The sequence below is a fragment of the Zonotrichia albicollis genome, chromosome 3 (genome assembly GCF_047830755.1).
Source record: "Zonotrichia albicollis isolate bZonAlb1 chromosome 3, bZonAlb1.hap1, whole genome shotgun sequence".
NCBI lineage: Eukaryota > Metazoa > Chordata > Aves > Passeriformes > Passerellidae > Zonotrichia > Zonotrichia albicollis.
Window position 1 is genome coordinate 323,368 of NC_133821.1, and position 18,917 is coordinate 342,284.

At 54.4% G+C, this 18,917-nt stretch overlaps 1 protein-coding gene across 2 annotated transcripts; it reads left to right on the plus strand.

Annotated features, from left to right (window-relative positions):
- The first annotated feature begins 10,435 nt into the window (after positions 1 to 10,435).
- On the plus strand, positions 10,436 to 18,698 carry FNDC4 (fibronectin type III domain containing 4). 2 transcript variants are annotated; one of them, XM_005496549.4, is made up of 6 exons: positions 10,436 to 10,726; positions 14,129 to 14,244; positions 14,744 to 14,948; positions 15,775 to 15,864; positions 16,387 to 16,520; positions 17,465 to 18,698. In XM_005496549.4, exons 1-6 carry the CDS (start codon positions 10,654 to 10,656, stop codon positions 17,498 to 17,500), a joined length of 654 nt encoding a protein of 217 aa, XP_005496606.1. In that variant the 5' UTR covers positions 10,436 to 10,653; the 3' UTR covers positions 17,501 to 18,698. The 2 variants fall into 2 exon arrangements, with proteins under 2 accessions (XP_005496606.1, XP_005496605.1); XM_005496548.4 differs by having other exon boundaries at positions 10,495 to 10,726; positions 17,468 to 18,698.
- Positions 18,699 to 18,917: the final 219 nt, after the last annotated feature.

Below are 18,917 nucleotides of genomic sequence, written 5' to 3' on the forward strand. Positions count from 1 at the left end.
CTAGGACAAATCCTTATTTACAATTACTTAATATCAAGCATTTAATGTACTCCACCAATGCTTGTATAACATGTGGGGCCAAAACCAAGGCCTTAGAGAAATTTATGATGTCAACAGCTACTTTTACCAAAATGGACTTGTAATTAATTAAAGAATAATATTTACAGAAAATTCTTCTCTGTGAAACCACATTGGCTGGGTCTTACTTATGAGGCCCTTGGATGTCAGTTGTTGGTGTGTCTGGGAGACAGACTAAGCTGTGCTTACACTCATCACACAGTTTGTCTTTTTTTAAATATTGGCACACTTTAGTTTTGCTTTGGGGGCCTGGAGGGATTTTTTGGAGGAGGAGAGAGAATATATTTTGGTTTGGGAGTTGTTCTGTTTTGGTTTTTCTTAATCCTTAAGGATTTCCCCGTTGTTCCAAGATTTGTTAAATGTCGTTAATAATTCAGTAATTTTCATGAGATCACTTACCATCCTTCCTGCAAGTTATGCAATGCAGTAGCTTTAAGATTTAAGCTCTTTTAATAATGCCATTTAATAATGTTGCAAAAAAATGGAGCTGTTCTGTTGAGAGGAAACTGACACGGGGTGCACTTCCCACAGAGATACCCAGTGCAGTTTGTCACTCCTGCCTGCATGGAACAGTCTGGTGCTGAGTGTGGCATGTGAGGATGAAATCATTGCAGTCGTGCACTCAACTCTCACTGCCAGCCTGGGGTGCATCCCATTAGTTTAACATTTCTCCATTGGTGAGGACACCACACCTGTGCCAGGCCCACTCTTGCTTTGCTTCACTGTCCTTGGAGTGACATTACCTATGATCAAATGTGTCCCTGTGCCACTGCAGTGTTGGGGAGCAGAGCCATGGCCTTCTGGAGCAGTCTGGTCCTCGGTGCTTGCTCAGTGACCTGCCCTTCCTGGCCAGTGCAGGGTTAATGTCATCCTGGGGTGCTGTGGGACTGATGCGGGTAATGAAACCAGCACTAAACATGACATTATTTCTCCAAGTGTTGCTTGGCTCTGAGAGCCAGCTGCTTTCAGAATTAAGTAGGTCAATCTTCTCATTAAAATATAGAGGAATGAGAGTGAGATTGGAGGGGCGGTGGCTATATTGGACAGCTCTGCTGAGACATTAATTAGCACAGTGTCCTTTTTTATGCATGCTGGATTGAGTCCAAAAACCCATCTGAGTTATGCTCAAAGGTCTTCTAAATTGAAGGCTTCTGTTTTCAAAGAATGCAGTTGCATTTCAGAAGCAAGCCTCTGTCTTTCTTTGGAGCAGGTAACAAAAGCCAGGCAGTTATTCGGACACTGGACCATGACCAGAACCAGGGACAGGTCCCAGTGATTCCTGGGGAGGCAGACCCAAAGTAAAGCTTAGGAAAATCACAGCCAGTCCTGTTTTTATCCAGTTCCTCCCCATGGCCAAGGAGGCTCTTGGTCCTCTGTGCCCCTGCAGCGTGGGCTGGTCCCTCGGCTGCCCCTGGGCACAGCCCGGGCAGGCAGAGCCGCCCCGGGCAGGACAGGTGGCACCCGTGGTGCCAGGGGGTGGTGGCCAGGACAGGTGGCACCCGTGGTGCTGTTTTTGTCAGCAGCTCCTTCACCTCACCTGAGCCCAGCCCGTGCTCAGTAAGGGCTGCAGGAAGGAGGAGGGCTCACATGCAGGGAAAGGATGTGAATGGGAGACAGACTTTGTCTGGTTCAGGTACTTGGTAAAAAGGTAAACGTCAAAGAAGACGTTTCCACACATGGAATCATGAAACGCTTGGGGTTGGAAGGTTTCAATGTCACCTTTAAGTGTCAACCAGGCCAAGGCCCTGCCATGAGCAAGATTGTCTTCTACTAGATCAGGTTGCTCAGAACCCCATCCAACCTGTTATGAACAAAAATTCAGTTAATGTTTTTTTTGTGGGAGGGAGTTGCAGGGACGCCGTCAGGTCGGTCTCTGCCAGGATACTTAGTGCTTTGTTATTGTAATACCGGGTCGTTGAGGCTTATCTCTTCTTTTGTATTAGTAAAAAGCCTGGCTGTGTGCGGTGGACCCTTCCCCCGAGGCTGTGCTCTCTTACAGCATAGGGAAGACACCTGAGAGGGTGGGGGAGGGTTATGCAAAGTGACTCCAAAGTCCAGAAAGCTTTGTGGGACCCCGACTCGAAATGCAACGAGAAAACCCCAAAAACAACGAGCCAAATAAGAATTGAGAGACTAAAATGATGTCTGGACATGAGGAGCCAAGTGCTGAGCCTGCAGAGATGCGGAGCCCCTCTCGCCCTGAGCAGGGAGTGGTCCCAACGCCGGGACCAGCCATCTGGGAAGCTCACAGGAGCAACATCTGACAGGGACCTCAAGCCCTAAGGCTCCCACGAGGACTGGATCCCCGGCTCTGCTCCTCGTGGACAGAGCTGCGCATTCCCTCCTCCTCTGAGTCGCCCTGGGAGACGCGACGGGGACTGCAGCCCTGCCGGGCCGCCCAATCCTGAGCTGATCACTTTTAATAAAGGCATTATAAAGGAGAAGTCACCTGGCCCTGTTTATTTCAAACCTGACCTTGAATGCTTCCAGGGATGGGATGTTGCATACAGGTAAAGACAGTATTAAAAAAAGACCTTATAAAATATAGTTTAGGCCCTAGCAGTCTAGCTAAGCTAGCAGTTAGCTTGTAACTTCCCATATAAAAAATCATAAGAATGAAAGCAGTTAGCACAACAAACTATTCTAGTAAGAAAACTGCCTGCACCTGTAATAAACAAGAAATCTGTCCCATAAAAATCAAAAAACAAAATATGTGAACTAACCAAAAATAGAGAGATTTAACAAACATGCATCCCAGTCATTCACCAACCAATAAACTAAATATCAGTATATTGTTAGTCAATTAACTCTAACATGGTACCTTCTAATATTTACTACAAATATGAGCTTTGTAAATAGAGAATGGGCTTTTTCTGCATGAAGAAACTGGATCCCATGTGTTTTACTGCAACATGGGGACACTCACCACCTCTCTGGGCAGCCTGTATGTGTCTCTGGCCACACTCATTGTGAAAAACTTCCTTACATCTACTCTAAGTTGATTTCCTTCAGTTTAAACCATCGCTCCTTGTCCTATTGCACCAGGCCCTGCTGAATAGTCCATGTCCATCATTCCTGTGGGCACTGAGGGGCTCTGAGCTCTCCCTGGATCCTTCTGTTCCCAGACTGAGCCCCCCCAGCCCTCCCAGCCCTGCAGCAGCTCCGTGGCCTCCTCTGGTCCCACCCCAGCAGCTCCAGGTCCTGCCTATGCTGGGAACCTCAGGGCTGAATATCTTCAATCTGATTGTGCTGCAGCTGGAATTTCCAAAAACATTTGACAAGGCCCTGGACCTCTTTAAAAAGCAAGGCTGCCATGCATTAAGCAGGATGGTTGTCTTGTTAAGGGCTAGAGGAAGCATTTGGATGAGACATTTGGCATTTGCAGGGGAGTGAGGACACTGGGGGAGCCCTACAGGGATCCACATTAACACTGGACTGTCCAAAATCTTTCCCTCATGGCACAGGAAGTAAACAGGCAGGGACTAAGGTCAGGCTTGAGGATTACATGGGGCAGTAAAAAAGAAAAGGTAACCATGAAGAAGGGCTAGAGCATCTTAGAATACTGAGTGGTTGGGAGATGAAATGGCAGATGAAATTCTGTATTACAAAATGAAAAGAGCCCGAATGACATCTATATATTGTCCTTGCAGCCCCCCAAAGATGGTTTGCATTGGTGATCAAAATGGGGATATCCTGAAAGCCTACAGGATCTTACTGCTGACCCCCTTCCTCATCAAAACATCTTGCCATGCTACACCAAACACCATCTTTCAGGACAGACTGCAGCCACCCTGACCCTGACCCTGGCCCCGGCCCCAGAGCTGCTGCAGAGCACAGGCCAAGCAGGGAGAGCACTTCCACAGGAAAGCAGGGAGGGCACTTCCACAGGAAAGCAGGGAGGGCACCTCCACAGGAAAGCAGGAGGGCACTTCCACAGGCAGAGCAGGAGGGCACTTCCCCAGGCAGAGCAGGGAGGGCACTTGCACAGGAAAGCAGGGAGGGCACTTCCACAGGAAAGCAGGAGGGCACTTCCACAAGAAAGCAGGGAGGGCACTTCCACAGGAAAGCAGGAGGGCACTTCCACAGGCAGAGCAGGAGGGCACTTCCACAGGCAGAGCAGGGAGGGCACTTGCACAGGAAAGCAGGAGGGCACCTCCAGCCCCGTGCCCCAGCTCCACCTGCTGCCCCACGCCCTGCCTGCTGCAGGGACAGGGCACATCCCTGGCACAGGGGCTGGCTCAGAGCTCTGGGACTGATCTGCACCCGGGTGGGTGGCTGGGTCCAGTCTCTCCTGTCCCCGGCCACCTCCATCACCAGCCCCTGAGGCAAGGATTGCCCCGAGCAGCCTCTGAGCAGGAGAGGGAGATTCTGTGGCACCACACCCCTGCCAGGCCTGGTGCACACAGTGGCTCTCAGTCACAGGGGCTCCCAGTGCCCTGTGTCACTGTGCCAGGGCCCCGTGTCACTGTGTCAGTGCCCTGTGTCACTGTGTCAGTGCCCTGTGTCACTGTGCCCATGTCCCCGTCCCATGCCATGGAGGCACAGGCATTGCCCAGGGTTCCCCTCCTGCCCCCTTGGCTCTGCCCCAGGCTGGTGGAGCCCTGCACAGCAGGGCAGGTGGGGTCAGCACTGCACTGAGCACAAACAGGGGGCACAGCCAGGCTGGCTGCCAAGCACATGCTCTCCCCCTTCTCCCAAACCTCATCTCTGCTCCCAAATTATGGGAACAGTCAGCACAAGCAAACACAAGGAGCAGATCCCAGTGCCAGTGATGCAGCTGGCAAATTACTTTGGCGCTGTCAGAAGCAATGCCAGGGAGAGGGAGTCAGGAGAATGGCAGCAAGAAAGAGGTGGAGGAGTGGCTGGAAATGAAATCCACATTCTGCAGTCTCATCCTGAGAGGACAATCAGCCCTGGACCCATGTGGGCCAAGCCAGCAGGGACTGAAGCTCTGCCCCTGACGTGGAACAGGCCATGCCAGCCTCTGCAGCAGCCACAGAGATGCTTGGCAGCTGTCAGGCATTGAAAGAGAAGCTGTCAGCACATCCCCCTCAGTTTCATAACTTCTAGGCTAAACAACTCAGCCTAATTTAGGCTTTCACCATAAGCTGCTTTGCCCAAAACTCCCTCTTAAGGGAATTGTATTGGGTTTGCATGGCAGGGTTTTGGTAGAGGAGGGGGTTACAGGGATGGCTTCTGTGAGAACCTTCTAGAAGCTTCCCCCACGTCCAGCAGAGCCAAAGCCAGCTGACCCCAAGACAGACCTGCTGTTGGCCAAGGCAGAGCCCATCAGCAGTGGTGGCAGTGCCTCTGGGATTTGAGAAGGGAAAAACTGTGCACAGCAGCAGCCAGAGAGAGGAGCCAGGGTATGTGAGAGAACAGCCCTGCAGTGCCCCAGGCCATGCAGCAGGAATGAGAGGAGGTGCCCCAGGCTCTGGAGCAGGGATTCCCCTGCAGCCCTTGGGGTCCAGGGGTAGCAGGGACCCACCCAGAGCCCAAAAAGATGCAGTCAGGAGCAGAGACCCACCCGCAGCCCATGGAGGAGCCATGGGACAGCAGAGGAAGAGTGTGAGGACCCTCCCCCTGAGAAGGAAGCAGTGCCAGAGACATGCTGTGATGAATTGATCCCATTCCCTGTCCCACTGCACTGCTAAGGGGCAGGAGGGAGAGAAATGGGGAGTGAAGCTAAGCTGGGCAAGACAGGAGGGTTAATGAGAATGTGGTTTTATTATTTGGTTTTATTACTCAGTGCCCTACTTTGGCTTGATTGGTAATAAATTAAAGTAATTTCCCAAAATTGAGTCTGTTTTGCCCATGACAGTAACTGGGTGAGTGAGCTCTCCCTGTCCTTATCCCAATCCATGAGTGTATCATTATACTTTCTCTTCCCTGCCCAGCTGAGGGGGAGAGTGATGGGGCAGCTTTGATGGGCACTGGTACCCAGGCAGGGTGAGCCCAGCTTTGATGGGCACTGGTACCCAGGCAGGGTCAGCCCAGCTTTGATAGGCACTGGTATCCAGAGGAGATCCCAGTACTAACAGGCAGGGAATGGGGCACGGAGCCAGAGCAGGGTCCTTGCAGGCTGTGTGTCCATTGCAGAGAGCCACAACCCCCCCTTTTGTATGGCAGCTGCTCACTGCAGAGCAGCCTCTGCCTTGGCAGAGGCTCAGTGTTTGCCCAGTCCTCCATTCTCTTGATGAAGAGGGCTAAGTGCCTCACGTTCAGCGCTTTGTGCTTTTATCTGAGCAATAACAAATAAACTCTTTCCTAGGGGTGGGCTTTAATAGAGCTGCTCATCGACTTTAATCAGTTGTGTGCTCACTGACCATGACACTGCTGAGTGCTTTTGCTGTTGATAGACCTGTCAGATCACTTGGCTTTTCACCTTCACCAGGCTTTGGTGGCTTCATGTGCTGTAAATGAACTGGGAAAGGGCTGAGTAGTAACACTATTATGAATACATTGGCACACAGGAAACCCACATCTCAAACACCATATGCTGTCTAGTTGTCCCATACTAAAAGGGTAAAAAAGAAATTATCAGTTGTGAAAGATGACTGGGGTCTGCTGTGCTGCAGATGGTGCAGTGCAGATAGACAGCAAACTGATATTACTTGTTTCTTACAATAGAAGCTAGGAAGCACCAGAAGAAGTAATTGGGCATCTGGTCTGAATGAAACAGAATAAATTACTTTTCACAATGCACATAATTACACAGCAAAACTCTTGACTTCAGAATACCCTGTGATGATAGAAGGTATAAATGTCTGTTCTTGGGCAGTACTGAATTCCCCAAATCCAATTATGCAGCAGATGGTAAAAAGATGCCATCATAGGATATATAAACAAAGACAAAAGGAGGATCAGGAGTTATTAATGATCAGTGCGTATTAATGATTAGCAGATTGACTTTCCACATTTAATGAAGTTCATGAAGTGTTTATGAAGTGCTGATATCCACAGACTGGTGACAGGTCTGATCCTGTTCCTTGGCTGAGGACCATAGGGCACTTCCCTGCAGCAGCCTTATAGAAAATGTCTGTGGTTTGCTCTCCATTGTAATTATCCTCACAGGGAACCAGTGTGTTCATTCCCACTTCCATGGGAGAGAAATGGAGGACACAGCAGCCAGCACACAGACTTGACAAAGTGAGTGGGAATGAACCCTCACAGCAACTGTGGACATTTCCTTTCAGTGAACATGGAGACAGCAGCCAGGCAGCCCTGGAGAGAGGGAGGACAGGGTGGGCAGGCATGGGGCTGGTTGGGAGACAGGGTCTGGGGGTGCAGGGGCAGGTCTGGCATCCACACCCTGCCCAGCCCTCCTCCAGCCCAGGCAGGCACTGTCTGAGGGGCAAGGACAAGGCCGGGCAGGCACTGTTTGAGGGGCAAGGACAAGGCCGGGCAGGCACTGTTTGGGGGGCAAGGACAGGGCCGGGCAGGCACTGTTTGGGGGGCAAGGACAGGGCCACTGAGCCACTGTTTGAGGGGCAAGGACAAGGCCGGGCAGGCTCTGTCTGAGGGGCAATGCCCAGCAGGACAAGGCCAGGCAGGCACTGTCTGAGGGGCAGTGCCCAGCAGGACAAGGCCATCTGATCACAGCCACAGTTGCCAGCGGCTCCCATAGGCACAGCTGGTTCACAACTGGCCATGGGATGCTGTGGAGCAGGAAAAAAGGGCAGCCACAATGTGGGGAAAGAGTTGCAGGAGTGTTGTGTCCCAGGAGGAGAGTAGTTACAGAGCTCCAGGACCCCCAGATCAGGACCCAGATATTGCAGGTCACGTCATGCTTTCCTAAATCTGTGAATGCTCACCTCACACCAGTTAGCAGCTAACTAAAGCTTAGATTAGGGACGCAAACCCCACACATCTCTTGTGGGTTTCATTTTATCAATAATATTTATACAGTATGAAGTATGGGGCAGATTCTGCACGGGCAGAATCAATCCAAACCTTTCCCAGCTGCAGAGGTCAATTGCTGATGTGCTGGGAGTCCTGGCTGGTGTGTTCCTCTGGTGGGCAGAGGAAGGTGACAGCCGGCTGATGTGATGCAGGTACAGGGGGCTCCTGCATCATGGGCAGGGCGTTCTCCTGCTGCCAGCACCACCCCCAGAACCTCAGATTTGCTAGGGGCAGGCTGGGAGTCCAGAGCCTGCAGGCCAGCCTATAGAGGTGAGGCTGAGATCTCGAGGCTGCTGCTGGATTTCCCCACTGAATTCTAAGTACAAGGCACTGCAAGGCATATAATACAATTTAGATGCATTAGTTCCTGATTTGTGATTGCAAATTGAATTTTGCCTGGCCAAAATCCCAAATACCCAAGTGATAATTAAATGTGTGGAGAATTTGCACTCTCAGTACTTATTATTTATAGACTGAACCCACAAATGTAAATGCCATCACTGCTCCCAAAGCAGACCATGCAGCCTTTGCACAGACAATCCAGAATTCCCAGGATTGTCCTAAGTGCCACAGCATGTCCTTTTCCATGTCCAGCACTGATCCAGAAAGTGTGTGAAGCTTGGGAATGCCAGCCAGCCAACAGTGATGCCTTGGGCCATCAGACACAAAATTCCCCAATCACAGCATAATTGTCACCCTGCACAAGCCATAGGGCTGCACCCTGGAGCACAGGGAAAGGACATAGAGCCTGAAGGACTTTTAAGTAGTTTGGGAGGAAGGATGCAAAATAAACTGTCCCACAGTGATAATGAGCACCTGTTTCTGCTATCAAAAAAATGGCATTGCTCACTGATACTTAACAGCGACAGCACTGAGCTTTTCAAGTAACCTGTCTGAGCACTCCTGCACAGGCCAGAGCAGTGCTGGGCTAGCCAGGGATCCTTGCCTGGTGGCAAAGACAGGCTATGGAGCAGTCAACATTAACACCACAGCAAGCTCTGCAATAACCAAGTGCTTCTCACAGCAACCAAGTGAGAAGGGACCTTGCAGAGACGACATAACTGGCAAACTGTTCCTGTAAAACCACGTGCAGTCACAGTTTTACAGTTGCCAGCTCTACCCTTGGCTTTCCTGAGGTTCCTTCCCCATAATGCAGACAGAGGGAGAAGAAGCTTTGGAACAGGGCTCTGCTGGGAAAGCAGGATCAGGCTCACTCTCCTCCTCACCACTGTGGACTGCAGCACCAATGAAGCTCAGCACAGGAAAGAGGCAGTCCTGATCTGCCAAGAGCATTTGAAAAGCAGCATTGAACAACCCAGATGGGACCATTTTGATCACTTCACCTGCCAGGCAGCTGCAGATAACGTAAATTCTGACAAGCTTCAGTTTTCACTTAGCTGGAACTTGCCTTTTGCACGCAGGCACTGCAGATTAAATCATTCACATGGCAACATCACTACCCTGGTCTTCCACAGGTCTCCCCAAAGCACCAATTCTCCTGTAACTAGGAAAGGCCTTTTCAAGGGACCAGGTAAAGCCTTTTAGGGGCCCTAGGGCACAGAACAATGGATGTCTGTGCCCATGTCCGCACACATGCCCGCACTGATGTACTTCTGCTGTGGGCTGATCCCATCTAGGGCATGGTCTAAGCTGTCATTGGGGTCCAGCTATGCTACACAGCAGGATGATGCAGCTGCAGCCAAGGACACCAGCCGGACGGAGAGGACTTCCTCAGCAGTTCCCAAGTCTGCCCAAAACCACAGCTAGGCTGAGGCACCTTAGCAGCCCTTGGAACCATTGATTCCATCTTGGCTTGACTCCTCCTTCCAGTCTGCATTGCTCACAGAAAGTAGTAGGTTACTGCTGCAAGGTAATGGAGGATGATTTGGGTTCATTTCCTTATTTCTCTACTGCTTCATTGGGCACACCCAGTGCTGCCTTTCCTGGGGATGGGGCAGCCCCCATGCCTGTGTCCTCAGGCACACGGAGAGGAGCACCCCGGAGGGTCAGAGCGCCCGCAGGTGCAGAGGAGCTGTGGGAGAGTGCCGGGGGCACCAGCGCGAATGTCGGCATCTGCCGGTGACCAGCAGCGGCGACACCGGTGCTGCTCGCTGCCCACGCCAGGACACGCGTGCTGTGTGCCCGCTGTGGAGCCTCCCGTGCCGGGGATGCCGGCGGTGCAGCACGGGAGGAGCCGGCACTGGGGGTTACCGGCGGTGCAGCACGGGAGGAGCCGGCACCGGGGGTTACCGGCGGTACAGCACGGGAGGAGCCGGCACCGGGGGTTGCCGGCGGTGCAGCACGGGGAGAGCGGACGCTCGGGGCTGCCGGGGGTTCAGCCTGTGGCGGGGCGTTGGGGGTTACCGGAGAACGACACCGGCAGCAGCGCTGGCGGTTCCGGGGCTCCGCTGACAGGGTGGGGGCGGTACCGGCGGTGCCGGGGTACGGCCGGGGGCTGGGGGCGGTGCCGGCCGCTCCGGGGCACGGCTGAGAGGCGGCGCCGGAGCCGCCGCGGTGCCGGAGCCGCTGCGGAGCCGCTCGGGGGCGGGCCGGGCCCGGCGGCCGTTCCGCCCCCCCGCGCTGCGGCCGGGGCTCGGCCCCGCTCCGTCCCGCGGTGCAGGGAGCCGGGCCGGTGCCAGGGCCGCGCCCGGCCGGGCCGCAGCCCCCGCCGCCATGGCCCGAGTCTCGGCGATGATCAGCCCGGTGCTGGTGCTCTTCGGCTGCGACCTGTGCTTCGTGCGAGCCAGTAAGTGCGGCCGGGCCGGGAGGGCACCGGGGCTGCCGGGCGGGGACACCCTGCCGGACACCCCGGGGGCTGCGGTCATCGCCGCACGCCCCCGCCGGCCTCTCTGCATTCCCGGCATGGCCTTTGCCGCGATCCCCGAGGGCTCCTCGGGCACCCCGCGGCCTCCGAGTCCCCTCCCCGGGGCACGGCCGCTGCCGCGCCGCCCTTCCCGGGGCTCCCGGGGATGGGAACGGGCGCTGTGCCGCGAGGGAGCTCCTGCCCCGGGCACGGACACTCCGGGCTGCGGCGGGCTGGGGCCGGCCGGGTGGCGGGGATGCTGTCCCTCGCTGCCGGTGTTTGCTGGAACGTCGAGCTCCGCGCACCCGAGGTACCGCTGTCCTTGTGTCCTTTGACTCGCCGGGGTGGCCTCTGTCAGCAGCCGCTTCATGCTGTCTGTTTGCCCCTCGACAGGTCACTGAGATAGCAAATCGAATCGCGAGTACCGGACGTGTTCTGCTACATTCTGCCGTGTTGCAAAACACGTACTGACGGATTCAGGAAGAGATGCAGTCAGGGGTGTTAAAAAGGGGCCACTTATTTTTAGATGTGCAGTATGGTGCTTACTCCCTGCTGCAGCAGTAAGTTGGGCAAACATCTGGGTGCCCTTGAGCAGCAGCCCCAAGGGCATGGGCCGGGGGGCAGCGTGGCCCGCTCTCTGGATCACAGCAGGATGGCGAGGGCACCGGTGGAGACGTGCCCCATCCCTCATGCCTCTGCAGCACCACTTGTGCCAGCATCCCTCGGGAAGGGTATCTGTCCGGCCCCTTTGCTGACCCATGGAGCTGGGATGCATGGCATATCTGGTCCCATGTCCAGCTGCCCACCACCCATCCCTCCCAGTGCCCTCTGGCCATCCCTTCCAGTGTCCAGCACAGGCTGCAGTGCTGCTAGCTCCTGTACACAGCCCAGCTCTTCCCACCCCTTCATCAGGCCCAAAAGGAGCATGCTGCTGTACAGACAGCACAAAACCTGTGCCAGGCCTTAAGTTAGTGACTGTGCTTTCTGTGGGGGTCCCCCTTTTGTAATATGGCTTTAATAAAAAGTGAAGCTGAATCATTTATCAGCGATGTAGAATTATTAGCAGTTAATGCATTGAGATAAACAGTGTCACACTTTGCCCAGAGAGCCCAGCAGCGTTTTGACTTTATAGCCAGGATGTGTTGGCTTCACAGAATGCTTTTGGGAGCCCTTGCATTCACAGACCTTTATGGCAACAGCTTTGGCACAAAACTGCTCTGATCTCAGCTACAGAACAGGCTGAACAGTATTAGATGCAATGTGGGGAATTATACACAAAGCTTTGTCCTTTGGAGGCCTTAAAACAGCTTTGAGGTGTCATCTTGAATTTCATAGAATCCTGGGATGGTGTGGTTTGGAAGGGACCTTAAGGCCCATCTCGTTCCACCCCCTTGGTATGGGCAATGGCAGCTTCCACTACATCGAGGTGCTCCAAGCCCCATCCAGCCTGGCCTTGAGCACTTTCAGGGATCCAGCTTTGTTCAGCCTGGTCTGCTGTTGGCTCGTAGGCAAGCAAGGTGTGCATGCAGACAAGACTGGGAGATTCCCTCCCTCTCATAGGTTAGTGATGAAGCAGATCCCCACAGGCAAAACTCTATACAGACACACTCTTTGTGGGATAAAGAATGCTTGAGTGTATCTTTGAATCCTTTCCAGTTTTCCAGACTTGTTTTCTGAAGGAGATAATCAGAACACTATGGTGTCCTTATCTTTGGCAACCCTCTCTTCTGGTGGTGTGTCAAACTTCTGGAGACACACTCAGTTTCAGGGTCTCTCTTAGAACATGTTTTCTGGGCTCTCCTCTCTGTTTTAATTGCCCCTGGCAGACCACAACCCTGAATTTCTGAGAGTGGGAACCAAACCTTCCTCTGGTTTGATCCAAAGCTGGGTATATTCAGATGTGAATGAATGCACTTAAACAGCTGGCCTGCAAAAATTGCCTTTTTTGCAGTCACTGTAACTGGGGTTGTTGCTGGTGTCACAGTTGTCCTTTCTCTTGTTCTCAGGTGCCCCCTGGAACTCTTTTTCTATATAAATCACAGCACTGACCCTGTAGCCCTAGCTGCTATGCTGGCAGTTTGTAGAAGGGCACTGACTTGGATGTGGGGAGTTGGAACCCACAAACAGCAGCTTCAGTGTCTTTCATGTGCTCCTGTGTCTAACTTCCAGACAAAGCTTGGCTTTGTGTGCAGGACTGTGTGGGATCCTGTTGTGCTCTCAGTGCTGTGAAATCTCAAAGTGGCCACGGTGCAGACCATGGGCCAGTCGGGTCAGCTTGCCATAGAACAGCAATGGCCAAGCATTGCTGCCAGCTTTGCAGCCAATGGCCCTGCACTGCTGGTGATCCCTAAGATTATTGGGGTTTTATATTTTTCATGTCTTTGTGGCTATGTAGATTGTTAATGCATGGTTGTAGCTTCTAGTACTTTTCCTATCTTTCTTCCCCACATTTAAGAACAATAAGCTAACCTTATAAATACATTCCTAAAAATATTGTTTAGTCTTATTCCAAGAAGAGAGACAGCTACAAGGACATTGTGTTTTTCAACCACAATCTGGACCAGGCATAACAAAAGTGGGGCAAGAGAAACTTCTGGACTCCTTCCAGTGGGGCAGGACCCCAGGAATTACTACCTAACCAACTAACCTTTTAATTGGACAGTATATGATAAGTATACTAATTGACTAACCTTACAAAAATTGTAGCATTACTATACCACGTGCAATTTTCACAACACTGTGTGCCTGAAAGCCTTCAAGTAAAGGTTTGCTTATATATTCACTCTTAAAGTTGTTGGGAAGATCTATTTTCCAGGCATTACTGGGACAGCCAGCTCTGCCTTTGGCATTGGCCTTCTCCCATGCCCTGGAGCAAGGAGTAATTCCGGGCAGAGGAGATGCCTAGATTGAGTGTAGAGTGTGTCTATTCCAAGGTGCCCCATTTTTCTGTCACAATCAATATATCATCCCTGTGTCAGGGCTGCTTCCTACGCAGTTCTGGGTGGTGCGCCAGGCATTTGTGGCATGCCCATCTGTGGGACAGCCCCAGAGCTCTGCACCTGCACACTCCTCATGCACAGAGTGGGCACTGCCTGCCAGCCCAGGAAGCACCGTGCTGTGCATGTGTTTCTGCTGGCAGGGCTCAGGCTTCCCCATCTGCCGTGCCACTCATCTCCTGGGGCCGGGTTCACCAGGGAAGGTCTCCCTGTAGCCCTAGCCAACATGCTGCCATTGGCAGGTGTGGGAGAGGCCCCAGGGTGATGTGCAGGGCCGAGTGCCTGTTCTGAGACATCCTCTTTTGCCTCTTTCCTGTGCCTCACCACGGTCCATGCCTGGCTCACCCAGACAGGCCACCGTCCCCTGTCAACGTGACTGTGACGCAGCTGAAGGCGAACTCTGCCACAGTCTCCTGGGATGTACCAGAAGGAGATGTGGTCATCGGCTATGCCATCCTCCAGCAGGTATCCAGCATCTGTCCCAGGGGCCTGGGGACACTGATTACCAGCATGCTCCTATGTCAGTCCTTTTGCCACACTCCGGGGCTCCTCTGGTATCTGCCCGAGGACAGCTCTGCTGCTGAGCAGCCCTTGCCAGGGTGCCCGACGTGAGCCATCCATCCTGGTGGAAGGCAGAAGACTGTGGGCTGCATTGGGTATAGTCCCTCTAATAGTTTCCCTGGGATTTCTCTAGGTAAGGATGGTGCCTTGGCCATGATGTAACCCTTCTTTGCTTCCCTTGCTCCACCTATGCAGCCCTGGGTGATGGTGGCTTCTCCAGGGAGGTGCCTGGCTCTCAGGCCATGCAGGCATGCTGAACAGGCAGTGCTGGCCAGTCTGGCCCACCCTGGGCTGGATGGTTGCCTGGGAAGGGAGGAGTGAGGCACGGCCCTGCAGCTGGGGGGCCTGTGCCTGGTGCAGCTGGCAGCAGCCTCCCAGGGGTGACAGCTCTTCCCTCTGGCAGAGGCAGGATGGGCAGATGCAGCGCTTCATCCGGGAGGTGAACACCACCAACCGTGCCTGTGTGCTGTGGGACCTGGCAGAGGATGCTGACTACATCATCCAGGTGCAGAGCATCGGCCTGTATGGGGAGAGCCAGGCTAGCAAGCGTGTCCACTTCCGCACCCTGAAGGAGACCGACCGCCTGCCTTCCAACAGCTCCAACCAAGGTGAGGCACCTCCTTCCAGCCTGACCAGGTGCTGCTGCTGGGGCCACACCTGGAGGCCTGTACAGCAGATGGGCAGGGATTCTGCAACCAGTGCTGCACTGAGCAGCAGGCTGCTGGGGACACACAGGGCTGTACAGGCTGCTGTCGTGTCGACTATGTGTCCATGCTAATGTCCCCAAGTGGTTTGCAGCCCTCCTGTCTCAGGTCTTGGCACTTGTTCAGCTAGGCAGACTGGCCAGGACAGCTGCTGGGGCCTGCCCAGCTGCTGCCTGTAGGAAACCAGTACTGAACAGACACTCAGATCTCCCAGTCTGCAGGCTGCCCAAGGACAAATGACAGAGTGTCATGGTCTCCTTTGCTACTCATGTCTGTGTTGCCTTGGGGTTGTTTGCATGCTGGTCCATGAGAGAGCATCAAGAATCCAAGAGAGATGATGCCCCATGGAGGGCACGGCAGTCTGTCTCCAGCAGTAACCATGAGAGGGGTCCTGAGTATGGCAGGGCAAGCAGATGGCTGCCTTTCCTCAGAACTTCTGTGTTAAACTGACCTGACCTACCCTGTTTGCTGTGTAGAGAGAGACCTTAAGGCAGTGCACGGTCCCTACATGAACCTAAACAAGCCTTGGAATCCCTGACTGCCTTTGTAGCAAGGATGTTCTATTTGACCCAGGAGGGCCACAGGATGCATGTCTTCTCCCCATACAGGGTGTCGTCCCACACCCTTCCTTGTTTGGGGGAGGTGGGCTTCTCTGCTTTGGGGTTTCTCAGATCCCACTACAGTGGGAGGGTATCTGCTGCCAGCCCTGCTTGGGGTCTGTTCTCTGCAGGTGACATCACCATGGAGGGGCTGGACAAAGACCGGCAGCTGCAGACGGGCGAGATTATCATCATTGTGGCTGTGCTGCTCATGTGGGCAGGTGAGTGCCACAAGCAGCGTTGTGGCGGGCTGAGGCAAAGTTACAGTCCATGGTTCACAGAGAGGATGTGGCTCACAAGAGTGCAGAGGCATATTGCTGAGGGTCTGGCACCCTTCCTCATCAGTCCCTTGAGAATCTGTAGGTGCTAGGGTAAAAGGAGCAACCACAGGCACTGCTCAGCAGTAATGGCCTGGAGTATGTTGAGCAGCCTGGAGCAGCCTGGAGCTGCCCACCGACCTCACTGTCCCTGTCTGAGTGCCTCAGCATCTACCTTTAGTGAGTGCTGAGCACCTCATGTGTGGCCCAATGGCCTTAGCCACATCCGTGCCCATCTGCCCAAGGAAGCTGGCCTGGCCACACGTGCAGAGGTACCAGGGGTGGTGCAGGCTGATGCAGGTGGGGGTGTGGGTTTGCAGCACCCCAAGCAGCCCTGGGCACACCTGCCCTGCAGCTGGGATGCTGTGGGGAGGGCAGACAGGCAGGCACTGCGAGGGATCCTTCATGCAGTGTGTCTTTGGGCAGCGGTGATCGCCCTGTTCTGCAGACAGTATGATATCATCAAGGATAATGACTCCAACAACAACAAGGAGAAGACAAAGCCCTCCTCAGAGCACAGCACGCCAGAGCGGCCAAGCGGAGGGCTGCTGCGGAGCAAGGTGAGTGGGGAGGGCTGGCAGCAGGGGCGGCACGGGGCTGCCTGTCTGCTGGGGCTTGCAGCCTGCACAGCGTCTGCCTCTCTCCAGGAATGGAAACGCCCCAGCTTGTGCTCTCACCCCAAAGACTGAGGACTTTTAGGGTTCAGTGAGCCCTGGTCTCTGGGGCAGTGTGTGTACCCCATGGGTGATTGCAGGAGAAACATTGGAAGAGACAACCAGGTGTAACAGCTGGGATGGCTCTTGCACTGGCAGGGTGGTACCTGACCTCTGACTGTAACAGAGCCTTCATCATGCCCCTCCAAGGCTGCACCTCTCCTGCACACACGGACAAATGGACACGCTAGGCAGCTGTTCTCATGGTTCCTGCACTGGTCTGTCAGTGCTCCCTTTCTGCCTTCACTGCAGCTGGCTCTGAGTCATCAGCATGCAAGTCATTGCAGAGCCCCTTCCTCACCCTGATGAAGTGCTGTGGCAGGCTGTGGATGGGGAGGGAGCAGTACCTTCGTCTGGCTGTTCCCTCAGCACCTGACATTTCTCCCTTTGTTACCTGCCAAAGACAGTGATTTATAGCCCAAATGCTCTAATGGGACCATATGTTAGGGTTTTGCTTGTGTTTCATCTGCTGCCTCTGTCAAGGGTGGGAACTCCCCTCACTTGTGTTGACTGACTGCCCCACTGAATCCACATCTTGGTTTCCAGCAGATGTCAGGAGCAGAAACTTCCTGTTTGGACTTCAAATCCCCAGTTCCCCTCCTCCAGATTTTTCAGCTTGCTGATTACCCTTTGCTAGGAGATCTCTCCTCTTGGATCCCTACTCCAAACTGACCCTGCTCTGCTGAGGTCTGCTGGTCTTGAGGCCTGCTGCAGGCTGAGGGGCTCTGACATCGGGTGTGATCCCAGGGGTGCAGCAAAGCAGGTTCTTAAAGCAGATTTTTCTCTCATAGAAGAAATCTCCCTCGGTCAATATTATTGAGGTGTAAGTGCAACACCAGCTCTGCCGTCTGGGATCTCGGGTGTCCTGCCAGAGCCACAGCAGGCCTTGGAAGAAGAGGCAGCACCAGGCGCGCCGCCTGGAACTCAGCATGCGACGATCCACGTACCAGAACTCCCGCTTTCCTGAGGGCACCTGTCTGCGGATGTGCATGGAGCCGGCTCCCAGCCATGCATGCAGAGCGTGGCCCTGCCCGTCCCACCCGGCCCTCCTCCCCTCCGGGGGAAGCATGACCGTGAGGATGTGTGGGAGGGAGCCGGGGGGAGCCGATGGGCTGAGGCACGGGCTTGAGGGGAGCCCACAGCCCTGTGCACCGCCTCGGCCAAGGTCGGGGCTGCAGCTGAGGCACTGCATGGCTGCGCGGCACAGGGGCAGACCTTGCTCTCAGCTGCCCGTTTGGCCTTGGGGCTGCTGCAGAGAGCAAGAGCTGCTCCCCTCAGGGCCCCGGGGCTGCAGGAGCAGGGCGGTGCAGGCACTGCCCAGCACTGCCGGGAGAGCTGCGGCCTGTAGGAGGGCTTGGTTTGTCTGTGGGGCCGGGCCCAACCAGCTCCGGGGATGAGTGGATTGCTGCTGGAGAACAGGGCTCCGCTGTACCCTGTCACCGCTGTGCAGGGCCTTCAAATTCTCTGTCTACTGCAGAGGACAAAGACACGAGGGACGATGAGGGGCTGGTGCTGTCACAGTGCCTGGCAGCCCACAGAGCCCGCAGCAGGGCAGGCAGTGCAGGGCAGGGGGAGCGGGTGCTGTCCGGGCATGGCTGTGGCTGCGCTGTGTCCCCACAAGGGCTCGGTGCTGGCACATTCAGGCTGCTTGAGGGGAGCTGCAAAGAATTTTCTGAGCAGCATGGTGCCTGTGCTGCCTGGAGGAGACAAAGCGGTGAGGCCTGCAAGGTCTCAGTTGGAGGGAATGGGGTGAAACGAGGAAGCTCCCTGCTGCCCTGGCTGCTGCTCTCCCTCCATGCTCTGCTCTGCAGCCTGCCACAGACAGGCTCTGCAGCCCTGGACTCAAGCATCACAGGATCCAGTGTCTTCCAGGAATAAATCTCCCAGTAAAAGCACTTTCAGGACTTTTCCTTCCAGGTGCTGCTCAGCTCCTGCTGCAGGACTAGGTGGGGAAGGGACAGGATAAGCAACTCCTGTGGCAGGGTCTTTTCAATAAAAGCATCCTGGCTCAAAGGCAGCATCAGAGCTTCAGGTCTCTGTGTGTGTCCATGCTTGTACAAGTGCTGTGCAAGAGCTGGAGGTCCTCCATGGTCACCTCGCACCCCCTGGTCCTCGAGGGAGAACTGCTGCTGCTGCTGCTGCTGCTGCAGGCTGGGCCCTGTGGTGCTGCTGGAGCAGCTGCAGGCTGTCCCACTGAGGGGACATCGTGGCTGCTTCTCTGCAGAGAGCAGACACATCCCAGCA

Coding starts and splice junctions, on each gene's coding strand:
- FNDC4 (XM_005496549.4), top strand. CDS start 10,654: ATGGCCCGAGTCTCGGCGATGATCAGCCCGGTGCTGGTGCTCTTCGGC. Junction 14,949..15,774: donor TTCCAACAGCTCCAACCAAG/GTGAGGCACCTC, acceptor TGTTCTCTGCAG/GTGACATCACCATGGAGGGG. Junction 15,865..16,386: donor TGTGCTGCTCATGTGGGCAG/GTGAGTGCCACA, acceptor GTCTTTGGGCAG/CGGTGATCGCCCTGTTCTGC.